Here is a 19,852-nt window from a genome sequence, read left to right on the forward strand (position 1 = left end):
GTATGAACCCCCTTTGGCCCTTTGGAGGACCTGAATTTGTGGAGAGGTGTTAAATTTCCCCTATCTATAGCCCTGTAGTTTCTGCATATTGTGTTGGGTTATACCTAGGAAACTGGAGTTTGGTTTGGGTGTAGATTAGAGGTTTACTAACCATTTACACAGCAAGCACCGTCTGGATCATTCTCTTATTGATGGAAAATCATTGTTCTTGCAACCACTGAACACCTGCTTGCATTATAGACCGCACACAACGTTTTAAAACAAAAAGTAAAATTGAGACCAGACTCAAAAGGGATACAAGCAGGCCTTTCCAATATGATGTATGCAACTTTTCACACATAAAAAAAAGTATTCTTCAATTGTGATACTACCTTTTCTACTTGCAGGTCAGAAATTTTAAGGAAATGGAAGAGACGGTAAAGGAACCTAAGTTTCTCCCAACAAAAGGAAAGTGCAATTTCACGGGAAGAAAACAAACAAATTTGAAAGTGACAAAGAATAAAACATCAGTGATAACAAAAGGTAACAAATGCAATCTTTATTTTAAACCGGGGGATAATACTATAACTTGGTGGCATGTAAACCTTCTGTTAATTGTACACAACAATGGAAGAGCCTTTACTTGTCTATGCCTGAAGGTCTTCTGGACTGTTTCATGACAGATTGTGTTTTGTAAACTATATAATTTGATTGGGTTCTGAGGTCCTGTCCCTGAGACTAGGATTCCATTAAACAGTATTTTTGACAAATGTAAAGCTGTGGAGAAAATGACATGCTTATTTTCTGCAGGTTTCACTTGTTAGATGTGCTTCTTAGTTGGAATTCCTTTCAATTTAAAGGTAAAATTAGTCCCACGAAAGGAATGGACACAACGGAACCTGTATAAGCTGACACAATTGAGAAAACACTCAATTGAGAAGTCCCAAAAAGAGAACACTGGAAGAGAGTAATGCTTCTGAAGAACCCGCTTCAAACCAAGCAAAAGATTTGAATGTCTCTGGCGATCAGTAGCATCTGTAAATCAACTTCTTGGACTTTCTTTTTTTTAAATATTCCATTTTAAACACTCTTTTAATACCATTCCATAGAAGGTCATTTGAAAGACAATCTGATGAAGTCCACTTCAATATCCACCTGCAAATAAGAACATTATTGGTTAGTTCTGGTTGTAAACGTCCCCTCTCACCAACCTGGACTTTATTTCAATATTGCATTTAGTTTATACTGTAACTTTTTGTTTTAGGCTCCCTGTTTGTTTGGGTAGTGACCACAAAGCACTGAACCAGAATCATGTAAAATATTGTGTTATAGTTCAAACAAAATAAAGAAAATGAATTGCACTGCATTTACATTTTTGTTTGTAAGATTAGCAATTGTACAAAGCTCACAAAAGCCTGGAAAGGTGTAACTAGCGTGCGACGTATGCATTCACTTTACCATACAGGGATGACTGTATCAAATTCTGTATTCATTTGACTTTATTTTGCCAATGTGTATTCTGTTCATAATGCACATGCTCTGCCCATGTTTATCATCCAGCTGCATATATATCCCTTTTCTCCATTGTACAGAAGAGAAGACTAATGCGAGCACATATGATACATTAAAACTCTGCAGTGTCCACTGCTAGCTTATTACATTTTCTTGAAGTTGCAAAACTATGGCAACTCAGTGTAGCCTACTCCTTAAAAGGGAAAATCTCTCTCCTCCTGTGAATATCGTACTCTACAATCAACTTCTTGGATTTTCTGTTATCAAAATCAGTTCTGAATCCAGGTGTACAAAGGTGTAAGCTTCTAGCCAGGCATGGAGTCACTTGCACCTTCAGTTCTCCGCATGCACACAATTTCCTACTCCCAAAGAGTACATTCTCACTCACCAATGGCTAGTGCAAGTTTTCAGACCTGGTGAAGCACAACAATTACTCTAAAAAGTATCATGGACCTGCCACCACTACTCCGATTTTAAAAATATAAATTGCTCCTCAGCCGCCTTGCTGTTAAACCTACAGGACCTATCTGGAGAAGTTGTATGTGAAACCAACTTTGTTTTTTACAGAAGTATCATCATTGATGGGTCCATTTACACCCTTTCATCCTCTGTACACCACTACTCTTTATTTTTACTTTTTTTAAAAATAGATCCATGTATGGAAAACTATTCATTTTTCACAAGGAGGTACAGTGTGCATATTTGCAGTACGGGAGACTGTTTTAGGTTCACATGCTATGCATAGTCTTCCTTCTAGTGGGTTGGAGTATTACATTTTTCCTAAACTTCCACTAATGGGGAGCCATGCCTAGTGTGCGATTGTTAACCATGGTGCTCCTTTCAGTAGTCAAAGCCTGCCTCCCGATTGTTCAATTTGCTTTGATCATGGTGGAAATGGATGGCAAAAAGAAAAGACGGCTATGACATTCTTCAAAGCAATTGGCTGTTTTGGTGACCTTCATTGTTAAGGAGATTTTCCTTAAGCCCTGTGGTCTGGGTATTTAGATATGGCTTCTCAACATTGGGGCTACCAGCTTTCAAGCTCAATAGACTCTCGAAGTGATGGTATAGCATAGTAGCCTAGTATCAACTCTGGGGGAGGGGTGGTCTACTGGTACAGATTACACCTTAGATTCATACCAAATGAAAATGTCAAAACTATTAATGAAAATGTAATATTTATATAAGAAAAGACTAGAGATAAAAACACTACACTTAGCGGTAAGTAAACTTGTAAAATAAATGCAGCACTGTAACGGGTAAGAGTTAGAAAGATTTCAATCCAGAGTCTTTCCAAGAAGGGGAAAATGCACCTGCAGGCAAGAAAACGTTTCCTAACTAAGCCAGAAGGGTGGGGCGGGGTAGCAGGCTTTTCAGCCCTGGCCTAGGTATACTCTGGCCACCAAGGGCAAAAGAACCCTGCGAGAAGCTTCAAAGGTTGCCCTCTTCATATCCTATCCTAAATAACATCAGGAGTGGGTTCATGGTCACTCCCGGGTCCCCAGGTTCCTTGAACCAAGAGAGCACTTCAGACAAGTACTTCTGTACATGGCCACCAGACATGTTTGAAGGCTCCTCCTCTCCCTGCATCCTCTCCAACCCAGGTTTGAGCATGTTGAGTACATGTTTTCTAGTTTGGGGATCGGAGGCGCAGAGGGGTGGGTTGCCATGTATGGAAACTTCTTTATCCTGTGTAATTTGAATTGTATGGATCTAAACATTTTGCTCACCCTTACATATATAGGACAAAAGTTCTTCCATCAGAGGAATTCCCAATTTGCCCCCATCTGTCTCTCAGAGCTCCCATGCACTAGCATATTGCAGAGATCAGAGCCCTTCTGCCCCTGAACTAGTCACACACCCCTCTTGAATCGCGTAATTAGCTGTCCACCTTTCCATGGCATTTCGATTGTGAGGTACCTAAACACGGATCGCTTGCCTACACACAATGCATTTTCCACCGGTCATCCTTTTCAAGCAGACCCACCCTCTCCAGCCCACCTTCATACCACTGTTGAAAACTCTCCATGGCTTCCATATATTTTAGGAAGGGAGGTGCCCACACGGAACTCAGTGGGAAGGCCATGTGGACAGCCAATCTTCCACAGGGGGTAAGTTTCAGGTATGGCTTGACTGGTAGCCGTTTTCTCTGGACCCACAGCTATTCAATGAACTGGGTGCATCGTATCCAACGTGACCCATTGCCGATTTGTCCGACTGCCTTAGAAGGTAGTATATGTAATCTAAGGTGGGTGGCCAGGTGGTATGTGTCCATGTCTGGAAATCCCAAACCTTTTTCTTTGGGTTCTGTTAGCGTCTTGTACGGGCTTCTTACCCTTTTGCCCTCTGAGAAGAATTTAAGAAAAGTGAGTTTGACCTCCACTAGAAATTATTTTGGGGCCACTACTGGAAGGGAGATGAACAAACTAATTTGGGAAGGACCTTCATTTTAATTGAGTTCAATTTGCCCATCCATCCCAAACTGAGGGTGCTATACCACCCTAAATCCTTTATTTGGTTCCATAAGGAGGGGAAGTTAAGTTCCCACAACTTCTCTACATCCCTTCTGAAATTGGCTCACATGCATTATAGGTTGGTTTCACATTTTAAAAGTAAATTCTATTACCTTGTCTATTGTACCCGCTATGCCAGGGCCCAATAGTAGTAGACACAACTTTCCCTTATTGACTTTATACCCAGAGATCTTACTATATTCTTCCAACACATTCAGTACAGCTACCAAGGAAGGTCTTTGGTGCAGTAAGCAAAATGTCATTTGAGAATGAACTAAATTTGTACTCCCCTCCCAACTCTCTCCACTACTCTTTTTTGTCCTGTATTCTTCCAGCCAACTATCTACCTATATCTCGTCCAATCTTAATGAAGCCCATGGAAGCCATAGTCCCCCCGCAGCGCTCACATTTTCTGGAATCTCAATACCCCCTGCATCCTTTTCAGTCTGGATTCAGACCTATTATGGGCACGTAGTCTGTTATGATCTTGATTTTGGATGATTTAGCTTTACTTCAGGACTGCTTTGAGGTCGGAGTGCTAATTGTCCTGGACCTCTCTGGGGCCTTGAAAAGGGTGGAATTTCGAGGTGTGCTCTTTCCTGGCTTTCATCTTTTCTTTCAGACCATACTCAAAGAGTAACTCAAACTCTATTCTGCTCCCATATCTCTTTCTTGTAGTGTACCCCAGGGATCTTCCTTATGTCTGGTTCTTTTTAATCTTTACCTTCGACCTTTGGCAGATCTCATTTACGAACATGAGGTATACTTCTATACGTATGCAGACAATACCCAACTGTTATTTGATCGGGACTCTCCAGTGTCGGTTCCACCATCCAAACTGAGAAACTGCTTGGCTGCGATTGGTGCCTGGATTGCTGGGAATTGGTTGCAATTGAATGGGGAGAAAACAGAGGTCCTGGGAGTGGGCTCACCTTCCTTAAATGCAGCCTTGGGCACAGATTTTTGAAAGGAATCTCTGGGTCCCTGTCCCAAACCCACTAAATCCGTCAAGATTCTTGGTATTAAACTTCTACCTTCGGGGTCGGGAGAAGTTCAAATTGTGTCGTTCTGCAAAACCAGTTTTCTTAAACTGGAGATTGTGAAGAAAACACTGCCCTTTCTTCTGTCCGAGCTTCGGACCAAGGTAGTGACTGCATCCATTATGGGATTGTTGGACTATTGCAATGCAATCTACCTTGGGCAGCCAACATTTTTGATCAACGTCTGCAGCTCCTTCAAAATGATACAGCGCGCCTGGCCACGGATACCCCTAACCTTTCTCACTCTTGCAGCCTTTTGCAACAGCTTCACAGACTCCCGGTAAAGAGTTGGATTCATTTCAAGATCCTTTGCACTGTACATCGTGCAATTCATAAATCGGGAGTAGAGTATCATCAATCTAAATTGGCTCTCTATACCCCAGCCAGGACGCTTCGCTCTGCCTCAGTTTGCTGAGTGTTCCCAGACACTGGAAAGCTAGTGCTGGAAGGCCGTTCCTTTTCGGTCTTTGCCCCTTCTATGTGGAATGTTTTACCACTCTAGCTCTGTGAAACTAGCAATTATGGCAGTTTTCGTAAAGATCTAAAACCCTATGTTTTATAGTTTTGCTCCTTTTGAAGTTATGTTTTTTTCTGGCTACTCTCTATAGGGATTTGCCTTAGCACCTAGACGCTGTTGTGTCATAGTCAGCGTTTTACAAGTATAATTACATTACATGCTAGTTTCATATGTTTCCTAGTTCCAAGGATCTTCTCTTTCAGTTGGGGCTCCACCCAACTTGCCTGCTTGTTTCAGCCATTCATCTGTCTGTCACACTATTACCCACTAACTTAGCTGTGATTCAGATTTCCTCAGGAACTTTCAGTTGGTTTCTTTCCTCCCAGACATAAATGGCACACAGATACAGCCACCTGTATTTTATTCTTTGCTTCTGGAGCCATGTCGTCAGCCCTCTACATTCCATCCTTCTTGCTGAGAGTGAAGGGTACGTCCTGGATGAAGAGAATCTTGTTTACTTTATAGGCAATGGGCCCTTTAACTTTGAATCTCTATCATCTCCTTCAATTTGTACTTGTGGACTTTGTGGGCCTACCCTCCGTTTACCTCTTCTATGGACAGGGTACATCTCTACTGGCTGTGTTTTGTCGTCTGTCCTGGAGCTGCTCAATTATGATTTTTCTGGAGTACCCTCTCAATGTCGTCATTGGTCTTGCCGTCTCCTTCTGTAGTCCAAAGACTCTTACATTACATCTTCTCTTCATCGTCTCCATTCGTCCAACTTGTATTAGAGCTCTCTTTGGAGTTTGTGTTGTCTGGCCTTTTCTAAGGGTTTCAACTCAAGTAGGTTGGTGGATAGCTTGTTGTTTAGTGCCTCAATCCCTTCCCCTGCGTTCCCAATGCTCCCTCTGAACTCAGGAACACTGTTTGTAGGTCAGACTTCATAGCCGTGATCACCCAGAATGTCTAACATCTTGCTTAGTCATTAAAGCATCGGGAGACCTCTTCGGCGTCGGCATTGTCCTGCAGACCAGTCCATTTCTCCCCCTCTAGCATAAAGCAGGCAAGTCTTTCCCTCCAGGTGGACACCATCCCTCTTGTCCCCATCAATAGGAGGAGTGAGCTTTATGCCATGTGCCTATAGGCACCCAACACCAATGTTCCAAGTAACAGGCCCGTCTGTCCCAGAAGTATTTCCCTCCCCACCTTGGGAGCTGGCTGTCTTCAAACACTGTTGCCAGACATCCTGCTTTCCAGTGCCCCAGGCCACCTGTGGATTGGGTGGTCACCTTCCTTTACATGGTGTCCGGCAGTGTAGAGGCCGCAGTCCTGGAGGAAGTGGTGGGGGAGGGGGTTAATGCCTCAGCTCTAAGTACAATCCAAAGTGCGCTCTGTATCAATAGGGGCTTATATCTGCCACAGCCTGTGGGCTTAGCCATTAGGGTCCTGCACACTAGGAGGCACCACCCCCACCCATGCGCCAGCAGCCAGGTCACTAGGGAGTGCTTCGCACTGATCTAGTTTAGCCCGCAACTCCCTTCCAGGCTTTCAACTGGGTCCTCTCCCTTCCAAGGCCCACAAGTGTTCCCTGCCACCTCCCCGTTCTGCTGCTCCCTCCATCCACTGCCCTAAGGCTCCGGCCTGCCTAACTGCAAGGAGGAAGGGGCCACTCTCTGCATCACCATGCAGACAGGGCTTAGAAGATTGGGTGCACTGAAGGTTGGGACTGCTCTCCCTTGTGACCCCCAGCACTCAGGCTGCAACATGTCCCTGGGCCCTGTCACTGGCTTTCTCCTGCAGCCGCTGGACTGCCCCAGCCGCAGTCCCTCCCCGCATCAGTGGCTCTACCAGCCTCCTGGCTTTTCCGCAGGATCTCATCCCTTGATGGGACTTATGATTCCTCAATTATCCTGCACTCCCACTGTGCCGGTGTTTCCCACTTGGTGGGTGTGGGAACAGAGTATTGTCCTTGGAGCAGACAGCTCTGTGTTCAGGCAACCATCTTCGCCGCACCACCCGGTGGTCTCCTAAATAAGAAATGTTTAGTGTATTTTTGGGGAGGAAGATGAGGCTCCCCCAGGTTTCCAACACCCATTGGACATACCAAGTGAGACTTTGCCTGAAGAGCTGTTGCACGCATTCCATGGACTTGCAGCTCCAACAATTTACAGGAGGCAAGTGGGCAAGCAAAATTGTCCCCCTCCCCCATTCAATGACTCAGATGGGGGCTAAACCTATTACAGCTCTGGGCCAGAATTCTGACTTTAACTGTCATTAATTGCCAGTGCAATAGATACGTTCAATCTAGTATCTTACTCTGAGGAAGTGATGATCCATGGTATCCAAAATACAAAGAACCAAAAGGTGCCAGTCCTACTTGTCAATGGTGCTGTTAATAAATCAGTTTGGGGGAAAACCAGCCTTTGCATCCATTGTGAACAGACCTTTCCCAGAAACATAGCGTAAGGTCTGGTGATCCAGTTGGACTATGCACCCATCAACAGCCTGGCAATCCAGGCAGCAATAGCAGGCTCAAAAGCCACAGCATTTTTATCTGTTCCTCCACAAATTAGACTTGTGGGATTTTTGCAGTGTGTCGTCGAGATTTCAAAACTGTTAATGCTACCTGCACCCTAGCTAGGTACTCCCATTTCCTTGGGAAATTGTAGATTCAGCTGCATCTCCTCATTCAAATACACAGTTAGTACAGGATAGTGACGACACTACCAGGAACATCCTGCAGGTCTGCTTCGAAAACAAGGACTGCATAGGCCGATCTATGGGCACAGCTACAGTTATGCACTCTCAGAGTACAGCAAACTTTACAGAAGACTTGTAGACAAAATTGCTAGACAAGTCACTCTATGGTTCCGATGTTATTGAAACAAAATTGAAAAAATAAAGACAAGCAGCTTCCTTTGTCTACCATCATAACCCCTTTAGGAAGGGGGAGATTTATGCCTTACACCTTTCCATCAAGATAAAGAAGTCCCACTCAGACAGCAGCCCCTTCAGAAAAGGGGTTCTTCAGGCTATTCAAATGCAGAGATGTTTAAAATCTAAAACCTGTGGCCTCACCCCACTCAGGACCCCAGGCTCCAAAACTCCTGTAAATTAACCTCAACAATACATCACAAGTATCCTGTAGGAGGGGGAAGAATCTGACTTGTCGGGAGACATGGTTCCAAATACATCTGGATTGATGGCTTCTACAGTTAGACCAAGGGTATTGCCTACCTTTCTTGAGCCCACCCCAATTTTAACTCCTCTGGAACCACTCCTACTGGAAGAGCTTATTCCACTGTTGCTGAAGGGAGCGGTGGAGCTTATGCCAGAGGAGGACTTTGGAAAGGCTGGGATTCCTCTTACTTTCTAATTCCAAAGAAGGATGTAGGCATCGCTCATCTTAGTCCTTTTGGACGAGCTTGTTGAGTCTCCGGTCTGATTCAAGGTGGCAACTTTGGGAGATGTCCTGCAAGCCTTTGAACATCAGGACGGACTGGCATCTTTGGGGTGGATGTGCATGCCTTTGAACATCAGGACGGGCTGGTATCTTTGGGGTGGATGTGGACATGGAAGGAAGTGTCCTGCCAGTCCAAACATCAGAAGTACCCTAGTTTTGTGTAGTACTAATGGCCAGTTTGCAGTGGTCCCATTCAGCCTCACATATGGCCCTGAGAGTATCCACAAAGGTTGTGGCTTATCTTCACAAAGAGGATACCTCTTCAATGGATTGTCTTTCTCCCACAGATTCCACATCAGATAGATATTCATTGCAGCATCAGCTGCTCAGAATTCTTTTTGACAAGGAGCTTAGTGCACCTTCACTCGGCCGTCGATCCATCTTGACTCGATGCTCAGTCGTCTGCTCCGGATATGACGTTGGTCGTCATACACATACTGCACCACTACTCCCCGTAACTCAGTTCCTTTTTTATGTGCGCTCAGCACGCTGCTAGAGGAACACTGCAAATTACTTTGACATCCACACGTCGTCTGTGTGTGGTACCTTGGCACTGGTCACAACACAGAGCTGTGGATCATGTGGCGAAACAAACCCGCAGTTCCTCAGGGAACGGGCGGTGAAGCTTGTGGTGGGACGACCACCCTCCAAATCTCTGCTGCAGTAAACCGTTTGGTCTTCAGAGGCTGAAACAGAGGGGCCTACCTCAGAAAAGGAAGAGACATCAGCAAAAAACTAAAGAGATCGCATTACCGAAGTCATTAGTCCTTTTCCTCCTCCCACAAGAAGAAGCGACGCCACAGACACTGCGGCTAGTCTGATTTTTCTAGTGAACGCAGTAAGTCGCTGACGTCCAGAGCTGAATGGGAGGAATTCAAAACTCAGATGCTAGACATGTTTAGAAACGCAGTTGTGGGCAAGCCCCAATGCAGCAGGCCCCGGTAGCTCCAGCGGCACCTGCTGACACCAGCCCCAGAGCAAAACATATCCCAATGCCATCCACCTTCAGGCTCTGCCCCGAGCAGGACCGTGCTGCCTTCGGTGTTTGTACTTCCCCACGCACCTCAGGCATTGGTTCTCTCCGACATGCCCTCAGTGTCGAAAACCTTGTCGGCATCGGCCGCTGAGCCGTCGAGCAGTCTTTTGCACCAAAATCCAGGTCCACATGTTTGGGTTCCATGACTGATATCTTCGGCGCTGCAGCTCCAACCCTGTGTATTCTGAGGCTGGCAGAGCCAACTATTTTGTCGACCAAGCAGGTCTTGTAGCCTTAGCTGAAGGTTTGCATGACGCCAGCAGGCTTGACATGTCCCCTGACGTAGAAATGTAGCAAGCCCATCCTTATGGCCATACAAACGCCAAGTTCAGGGCTTGAGTTGACCAGGAGGTTGATACCCTGGGGTGGAATGTCCCCGACCGACCAGTTTCAGGATAGGACTTGACTGACCTCCTTGATGAGGGACCTGCCACAGAGAGGGCTATGCTGTCACCAACCCTTTTGCCACCTTGTGGCAGCGCACTTGCACCATAGGCCGTCAACTTTGACCTCTCCAAAAAATGCAGGCCAGCAAGAGGTGACCCTTCATATCTCTCTTCCCAACCCAACACCTGAGGGGATAGTGGTACAGACGGCCACAATATCCACCAGGCTAGCTACTTACATATTCTATCTCCCAACCGATAGAGAAGGCAAAAAAGTGACACCTTGGCAGAGAAAATCTTTTCCTCAGGCAGCATAGCCTTGAAGGATGTCTCCTGCAGATTTGCCAAATTTTATTTTGGGTTGTGGAAGGCCCAGTACATCCCGAAGGGAAGATGTGGGAAGGGTTCCAGCAGTTGGCGGACGATGGCAAGTAGGTGGCCCGGCAGTCTTTGCAGACGGGACTGGAGGTGGCAGAATGTCAGAAGATCAATGGGGTCGGCCACAGTGCTCAGGAGGCAGGCTTACCTGCATTCCTCAGGGTCCCCACCCAATGTCCACAATAAACTTCTCGACATTGCTTTTGAAGGTGAGAATCTTTTTGGCCCCAAGGCTGACTTTCTCCTCCCACGATTTCCTGGTTCGAGGAAGGTTGACCGAGCACTGGGACCAATGGCAGGAGATTACCTCTGATGCCTGGGGTCTTCAGCTCCTGCGGTGTGGTGTGGTAACCTTCTGCCTTTCTTTAAAAGTCCGAAAGAAAGACCACCACCACCACCTCCTCATCAACCAGTGCAGGAGCTCCAGGAAGAACTGCAAGCCCTGCTCTTGGACCTAAGGACTTTGAACACATTTCTGAGAAAGACAAATTCAAGATGGTGACGTTGAGAGAGATTCTCCACGCTCTCGAGTTGCAAGATTGGCTGGTGTCCATAGATCTTCAGGGTGCATACTTTCATGTGCCGATCCACCAGAAGTACAGAAAGTTCCTGAGATTCCTCATAGGGGACAGGCAATACAAATTCTTCACCAAGCTCATGGCGGTAGTCGCGGCACACCTCAGGAGATCCAGTGTCCGTGTTTCTGTACTTGGACAACTGACTGGTCCGAGGGTAGTGGGCGGAGAAGGTTTTGTCCCATCTCGAGGGCACCTGCTCGCTACTCCACAGGCTGGGCTTCTCCCTGAACTTGCATAAGTCCAACACAACACCAGCAGATTGATTTGATTGATTTGGAATTTATAGTGCTCATATCCCAAGGGAACCAAGCGGCAAGCCACATCTAGGCACAGAATTTACTAGTAGGACGTAAAGCATAATGACAGCATACTCAACTGCAATTTACTCAAATAGATAGGTTTTAAGATGCTTCCTAAGCATAGTCAGAAGACGATTTGAGGCCCGAAGGCCAGCCACTGAAAATCTTCCATCTCCCCAGCGAACAGATTTAGAAGGGGGGGTGTTAGGAGTGCTTACTGACTGATTGCATTCACACTGTTTGATAATGTATCTATGGTATGTATATAGTTCTTAGAAGTAGGAATCTGGAGCCTTGCTGGGTGACGGTTTCAGGTTGGTCATCTTACTCTCTCTTCTGCCTTCGACATGGTCAACCATGCCATCCTGCTCAATCATCTCTGTGATAACCTGGGTATCACCGATTAAGCCCTGGCCTGGCAGACCTTGCTCCTCTCTGATTGACCCTCCCATGCCAAACTTGGGTCCTTCCTTTCCTCTATCTCACTCTCTACCTGTGGTATTCCCCAGGGGTCTAACCTCACTCCTTGGCTGTTCAACCAACACCTGACACCTCTCACCCACTGCATTGCTGCTCTCTGCTCCAAATTTTAGTGCTATGCGGATGACACTCAGCTCGTTTTCAGGATCCCCTCTGCCACCTCTTCTTCTTTCATCTCTGACAGTCTCTGACTGTTATAGTTATGAATCCGTTGAGACTAGTATCTCTCAGTATTGTATAACCAAATCCAAAAAGGATATTTTAGGAGTACAAACACTAACCTGATCGGATGCCAACTTGTTCGGAGCAGCAACTGCAGAGGAGAAGAGCCACCCCGGAATCCCTGTTCCCCCCTAGCACCAAACATATAAGAATCAGTGAGGGGAAACACGAACCCCAGGGAAATCCTCTGGGGAAAAAAACCCTGGAGATCTTGAATCAGTCTTCTTGAAGGAAAGACTCCGGACGTCAGGACTGGCTTTCTCACAGGATGGCCCTTCTCTAGGTGGTGTAGTGGAAGAGACCTACTGGACGAGAGAATTACAGGTGAGTTATAAGAAGGGCAGAATGAAGGGTGAATAGATGTGGAGAGTACCAAAACTAACTTTAGATATGACTGGAGTTAGATCCTTCGAATAGGTCTTTCCTGGCAGTTGGAGGAGTTGTAGTCTAGAGAGGAGGAGAACAATTCCGCTAGGTGGACTTGCTGTCTGGAGCGGGATATCAAATGGAGGGCCCCGCTTGAAGGAACGGGAGAATCCCCTGGACTGATCGAGGGAGAGGAAGTTAGAAGCTCGAGGCGAGACACAATAGGAGCATCACATTCAGCAGAAGCGATGCGCCGGAGCGGAGTTCTGGGTTCCTTAAGAGGGATCAGATGACTGATCACGTGTTCTTGACGGCAACGTGAAACAACTAGACTGCTGGCACAAGTTTCCTTTGCTATGCCGGAGTTTCCTCGAATCATAGCTCCACACAGGGACCAATGACGCCTAATCTGCCATCGGCAAAATGGCATAACGTTATGCCCCCTCCTCAGGGGAGGCGAACCCGGTTTACCCGGGTGAAGGTGAAAGAAACGGTGCACCAATCGAGGTGCATGTACACCTGATGCCGGTTCCCATGTTCTGTCAGCAGGGGGGTAACCCTTCCAATCAATAAGGAATTGGAGACGGCCTCGACGATATCTAGAATCACAGATACCGGCAACTTCATATTCAGCCCCAGAAGTGGTCATAACGGGAGGTGGTAACGGTTTGGTGGACCGAGGGAAACGGTCTGGAACATCCAGCCTGATCTGGGACAAGTGGAAAACAGGGTGAATGCAAGACCAAGAGGGAGGTAAGGATAATCACACTGCCACAGATCCCACCCGTTCTAATACTTCAAAGGGTCCAAAGAATCTTGGGGATAGTTTGGAAGGGATCAGATGTTTAGGGAGAAAGCGAGAGGCCAACCAAACTGTGTCCCCTGGGTTCAAAATTGGCACAACTTGAGGGCATTTATCTGCATATTTCTTGGCATGATCTTGTGCTGTTTGCAGTGCAACGTGTGCCGTCCAATGTCCCTCTTGTATATCAGCTATCAAACTGTCCACTCCAGGAATTCGTGATGAGGTTGAGGAGATGGACTGTATAAATGAAGGATGGTATCCATAAGAACAGTAGAAGGGACTTGTCTTTAATGCTGCATGTCTGGCATTGTTATAAGCGAACTCTGCAAAGGGTAAAAGCTCTACCCAGTTGTCTTGAGCAGCCGACACCAAGCAGCGGAGGTAGCCCTCTAACGTCTGATTCAAACGTTCCGTTTGCCCGTTGGTCTGGGGATGATATCCTGAACTCAGAGCTCTCTTGATGCTTAAGGCTTGGCATACTCCCTTCCAGTAACAGGATGTATATTGAGGACCTCTATCGGAAATGATAGTATCTGGAAGACCATGTCTTGAGAATATTACTGAGATGAAAATCTTAGCCATCTGAGCAGTTCCAGGAAGCTTGGATAATGGAGTGAAGTGTGCCATCTTGGTGAAATAGTCGACAGTGACCATAATGGTAGTATTCTGAGAAGAGGGTGGAAGATCGAATATGAAGTCAGCAGAGATGACTTGCCACGGTCTTTCTGGTATAGGCATGCGAGCCAACAATCCGAAGGGAGGAGACCGTAGTGTCTTCGATTGTATACAAATACTGCATGCCTTCACATAATCTGTGAAGTCCGACTGAAGGATAGGCCACCAAAAGTGTTGTTTAATCAAGTTGAGAGTAGTCTGAATGCCTCGATGACCCGCTGCACGGGTGTCATGACACATCCGAAGAACCTCCAATTGTAATGGGTAAGTAGGAATCAATACTTGGCCTTCATGAAAATACAATCCCTGATCTCTGGTTAGATGGTAGGAAGTAGCTAACCCTTCACACAGTTGACTTTGATTCGAGGTTTCAGATTTAAGGGCTTGGAGAAAATCAAAAATGACGGAGACAAATCGGGCTTGGGGAAACTTTTTTTCAGAACAGAACCTAGCACCATGAGGATTCTTACGAGATAAAGCATCCGCTCGTAGGTTCTGATTCCCTGGTAAAAAGGTGAACTCAATCCGATATGGGAGAAAAAAATGTGCCCATCGTGCTCGTCTGCTATTGGTGGTTTGGGCCTGCTGAAGTACTTTAAGGTTTTGATGGTCCGTCCGTACCATTACTGGGAAGGGAGAACCTAATAAGGGGTGTCTCCATTCTTCAAAGGCTTTCTTTATAGCCAGAAGCTCCTTTTCAAGCACTGAATAATTTTCTTTGGAGCGAGTGAATGTCTTCGAAAGATAGGCTACAGGTCTTTCGTCACCAGTACTTGATTGTTGTAATGGGACCGCCCCTAGCGCATGATGAGAGGCGTCAGTTTCTACAATAAATTGACGAGTCTGATCTGGAGTGACCAAGACTGATGCAGAGGTAAAGAGGCCTTTCAAGGTATCAAATGCATGTTGAGCCTGTTCGTCCCACTTGAAACGTACGCCCCTTCTTGAGTAACCTTGTTATGGGTAAGACAGTCTCAGAATAACAAGGAATAAACTTTCGATAGAAATTTGCAAATCCTACAAATCGTTGGATCTCTTTAACCGATGTGGGGGATGGCCAATCTAGGACTGCTGAAACCTTCCTCTGGTCCATGGAGATACCGTGAGCTGATGGGACGAATCCCAGGTAGGTGATCTGTGCTTGATGAAAATCACATTTTTCGGCCTTACAATGAAGATTACCCCTGCTAGCTGCGCAGGGAGTATTAATTCCATTAAAGACTAAGGAGGCGAGCATTATTCTTCATCTTCATTTATTTCTACTCTTCAGCAGTTCAACAAAACATATATAAAACCATGAAAAGTGTAGAAAAGAACTTTTCTCTTTTCAAAACTACAATATACATGAGTCTCTGTAGTCCATGCCCTTTCCACCAGCCACAACACACTTCCTGTGCTTGGGCTCCTCCTCTGCTTTTACTCGCTCTGACAGTCACTCATGTTCTTTAACTGATCCTCTCCAACGGTGCGGAGGGTCTTCTGAACTTTAAACTCACTGCCGGTGCTCTCCCGGACTCTTGATACCTTCAGCTACGACACTGCTTTCAGCTGTTCTTCTGATATTCCCCTATGAAAACATAATAAGAGATCTTAGGGTGCTGTGTATGTAATGGCCTTACTCATATAATGCATCAACATTTATATACATTACAGTACTCCGGTGGGTATTTAATGCTCGCCTCCTTAGTCTTTAATAGAATTAATACTCCCTATGCAGCTAGCAGGGGTAATCTTCATTCTATGACAGGACTGGAGGCGAGCATTATGCTTGTTCAAAGCTTCTCCAGCACCGCACCAACCAAACCCTCTGCTGGCTTAAAGTAAAACTCTTTAAAAGTACGATCGCTTGACCAGTCTGCTGCTAGCATTATTTCACTCAAAGGCACTCCCGCTCTTGCGGCTGACAATGCCATTGCTCCTCTCACTGAATGAGCTCCATACGTGTCCACATTCACACCTGCTGCCTGCATGACCTCTTTGACCCATCTAGCTATGGTAGCTGATGCCACTGCGTTGTAAGGCTTCCTGCGTGCTATTAATAACAGAGTAGTATTCACCGCTCTATTCTCTGCTGTTCTATTCTCGTATTCTTTAATACACCGTGCAACGCACCATTTCAAATTGTTCGGAAAATACGGATAATGCACTGTGGAGGTGCCTGTCTTGGTCCTCCTCGCTATGGAGAATGTGACTCCTACCGGACCGAAGGACCGTCTGTTAATTTCTAGCGCTCCAACGTCTGACACTCGTTTGCATGAAATCAGACATAATAACATAGCTAGTTTACCTGATAGCTGTTTAAGAGAAACGTATTTATCTGATGGCCAATCTGATAATAATCGCAATACCGTCGTCACGTCCCATGTGGTACTATATTTGGGCCCTGGCGGCACTCTGAATATCGCTCCTCTAATGAGCCTCACTACCGCGGGATGCTCCCCTGCCGGTACCCCTTCTATTGGCATATGCCCTGCTGATATGGCTGATCTGTATACTCCTATTATCCGGAAAGCTTTCCCGTTCTGCAATAAGTGTGCCAGGAAATTCAGTATTTCCACTACAGGTGCTGAAACGGGATGAACACTTCTGTTCTTGCACCAGCTTGTCCACTTTGCCCAAGCTGCGTCGTAGCTCCTCCTAGTGGATGGAGCCCAGGACTTTGCGATAAGCTGAGCAGCCTGCGCCGAAATTCCCGGCAGCGCCCAGCGTCTCCCGATATCCTGCACGCGACGAGCGGGAGTGTCCCTCTCACTCTCAGAGGATGACACGACCCAACTGGGTCCGTGAGCAGTCGCTCTCCTTCGGGGAGGACTCTGGGAACGTCCGCTACTAGTTCCATTAGTGTTGGAAACAACACTTGTGACTTCCACAAAGGTGCTACTAATACCAGTTCCGCTTTCTCCCTCCGACACTTCGCTAGCGCTCTGCTCAACATCGCGAAGGGAGGGAAAGCGTAATGCGGGCCTCCTGCCCATTCCAGCAGGAAAGCATCCGTTCCTTGCGCTCCCGGGTCCAGCCTCCAGCTGAAATAGAGGCTCGTCTGTGAGTTGAGCCGAGAGGCGAAGAGGTCCATATGTAAAGGTCCCCATCTCCTGTCCAGCTTCTGAAACACTGCTGGATCCAGCTTCCAATCGCTGGAGTCCGTCAGGTAACGAGAGTTCCAGTCTGCTACCACATTCAGCAAGCCTGGTAGGTACTCTGCAGTCACTGACGTTTCTGTCCATAGGCAAAAGTGCCAGAAGTCTTTCGCTAGCTCTGCTAGCATCTTGGACCTTGTACTGCCTAGGTGGTTTATGTACCTTACTGCTGATATGTTGTCCATCTTCAGCAGTACACAAGATTTCACCCTTCCTCTTGTGAAGACTTTGATCGCGAATGATCCTGCCAGGAGCTCTAGACAGTTTATGTGGAGACGGAGCCCCTCTTCGCTCCACTTGTCTCCGGTCTGTAGGGTCCCACATCTGGCTCCCCAGCCCTTCCGGCTGGCATCTGATTCTATTATCAGATCTGGCTTGTCTCCGAATATGGCTCGCCCATTCCAAGCTTCCATATTCTTTAACCACCACTCTAGTTCTGTAATGGAGTCCTGATCTAGAGGCACTTGTTGGTGATACTTCAGATCTTGTTGTAGATGTTTTATCTTCAACCTCTGTAAAGCCTGGTAGTGCCGGGACCCTGGGAATATGGCCTGAATAGATGCTGCTAACAGCCCAACTATCCTCGCTAATGTCCTGAGGGATATTCGTTGTTTCTCTAAAGATAACCTGATCTCCCTCTTTATATCTTTGAGCTTTCGAGCTGGCAGCTCCAGAGTCGCTTTCTTTGTGTCTGGTACGAACCCGAGAAAGTCTAATCTCTGTGCTGGAATGGTATCTGACTTCTCTGTGTTCAGCAGAAATCCTAGTGAGACTAGAAGTTCCTGTACCCATCTCGTTTGGTATACTAACACCTCTCGATCTTCTGCCAGGAGTAAGAGGTCGTCCAGATCGATGATCAGTCTGACGCCCTTCTCTCTGATTGCCGCCGCTACTGGCTTCATCAGCTTCGAATGCCCAGGGTGCTGAAGCAAGCCCGAACGGCATTGTCTTGAATTGCCAGAATTGTCCTCGGCAGCGGAAAGCTAGGTATGGTCTGTACTCTCTGAGGACCGGGACTGTGAGGTAGGCGTCCTTCAGATCTAAACGCGTTAGCCAGTCTCCTTCTCTTAGAGAGTCCCTGAGCTGATGTATGCCCTCCATTTTGAAGTGGCGGTATACTATCCATCCGTTCAGCTCTTTGAGATTTATGACTGGACGCACCTTTTCCTTCCTGCGCACTAGGAACATATTGCTCACAAATTTGGGGGCCGTCTCGCATCTCTCTATCGCCTGTTTGAGGGCAAGCTGCGCTATCTCGCTGTCTAAGCATGCTTGTTCCGCTTGCGCTAGCCTCTGACTCTGTGGTCTGCTCCACTGAACTGGTCTCTCTATGAAATCTAGCTGCAGCCCTCTGACAGTCTGCAATATCCAGGAATCGCTTGAAAGCTTGCGCCAATTCTCTAAAAACATGCGCGTCCTCCCACCTACAGGAGGATACTGAATCGCTCTCACCTGGCTTAAATCCTTGACCTCTTCCTGATCCCCTGGATCTGCGGCCCCTCGGGAATCTCTCTCTGGACGGAAAGAATGTATCCTGGCTCTTGTTCTCCTAGTATTGCGCTCTGGGGTTCTGAGGTCTTCTGCCTCCTTGACTGCGACCGGCTGCACGACCTATGCAGCGGCCGGTCCCTCCAAAAACTCTACTTGGGAATATTTTACGAATCGATGCCTGAGCCTTTTCGAGGGAAGTGTATGTCCCGACAAACCGGCCCATCTCCTTCCCAAAGGTCTCTCCGAACAGGAGGCCCTGGGCTCCTTCTTCCGCTTAATATGTGGAGAGGTCGCTAAGTTTTGAATCTATCTTGAGCAAAAGGCCCTTCCTCCTCTCCGAAGCGATCGTGCAATTGGCGTTCCCAAGAAGACATACTGCTCTCTGGGCCCATCCCGCGAGAGCTTCGGGGTCCACTTCTTCTCCTGTGCCCCTAGCTCTCTCTGCGAGGTCCATGATTTTCGCGAGAGGGCCTGCCAAATCTAAAACCTTTTCCTGGCAACTTTTCCAGGACCTATCGATACCCTTACGGGGTCTTTATTGGTTTTCGACACGAAGGTCAGCATCTTTGGATCGAGCTCTGGGGCTTCTGCTACTTTCCCCGGGAGATCTGGACGCGGGCATTCTGCTCCCAGTCGTTGTCTCACCTCCTTGTCCAAAGGTTTGCGTAGTCTAGCTGTCATATACTGTGCCACTGGGGGGGGGGGGTGACTGCCATTCGGTGGACCTCGGGTTCCGGATGCTCTCCGGGTCAAACATATCATCCTGAGGTTCCAGAAGGTGCTTCTCCTTCCGTGCTCTCTTGCCCCCACTGGGTTTCGCCCAGTCTTCTTCCTCGACCTCTTCGTCTTCCTGCGAAGTCTGATCGTCCGCCTGCTCATCTCCCGAGCCGGGGTCATCTCCTGTATTTTCATCCCCTGGAGAGGGGGTCATGAGGTTCGGCACCGCCTGCCGTTGCAGATAAGCTTCCTTCAGCTTAGCAAACGCGTCAGGCACCTCTGGGGCCCTATTCGCTGCCCCTTCCGAAGCGCCCTGGG

General features: G+C 47.1%; 1 protein-coding gene across 2 annotated transcripts in view; it reads right to left on the minus strand.

Annotated features, from left to right (window-relative positions):
* Positions 1–523: 523 nt before the first annotated feature.
* Positions 524–19,852, minus strand: part of METTL5 (methyltransferase 5, N6-adenosine) — a 500,731-nt gene continuing 481,402 nt past the window's right edge. For both annotated transcript variants that reach the window (XM_069616174.1, XM_069616175.1), the window contains one exon: positions 524–1,134. In XM_069616174.1, coding sequence (XP_069472275.1) covers positions 1,093–1,134 — 42 coding nt within the window. In that variant the 3' untranslated portion in view covers positions 524–1,092. The remainder of the gene's footprint in view (positions 1,135–19,852) is intronic.

Source organism: Ambystoma mexicanum, chromosome 9, assembly GCF_040938575.1.
Source record: "Ambystoma mexicanum isolate Mex_15411 chromosome 9, UKY_AmexF1_1, whole genome shotgun sequence".
Taxonomy (NCBI): domain Eukaryota; kingdom Metazoa; phylum Chordata; class Amphibia; order Caudata; family Ambystomatidae; genus Ambystoma; species Ambystoma mexicanum.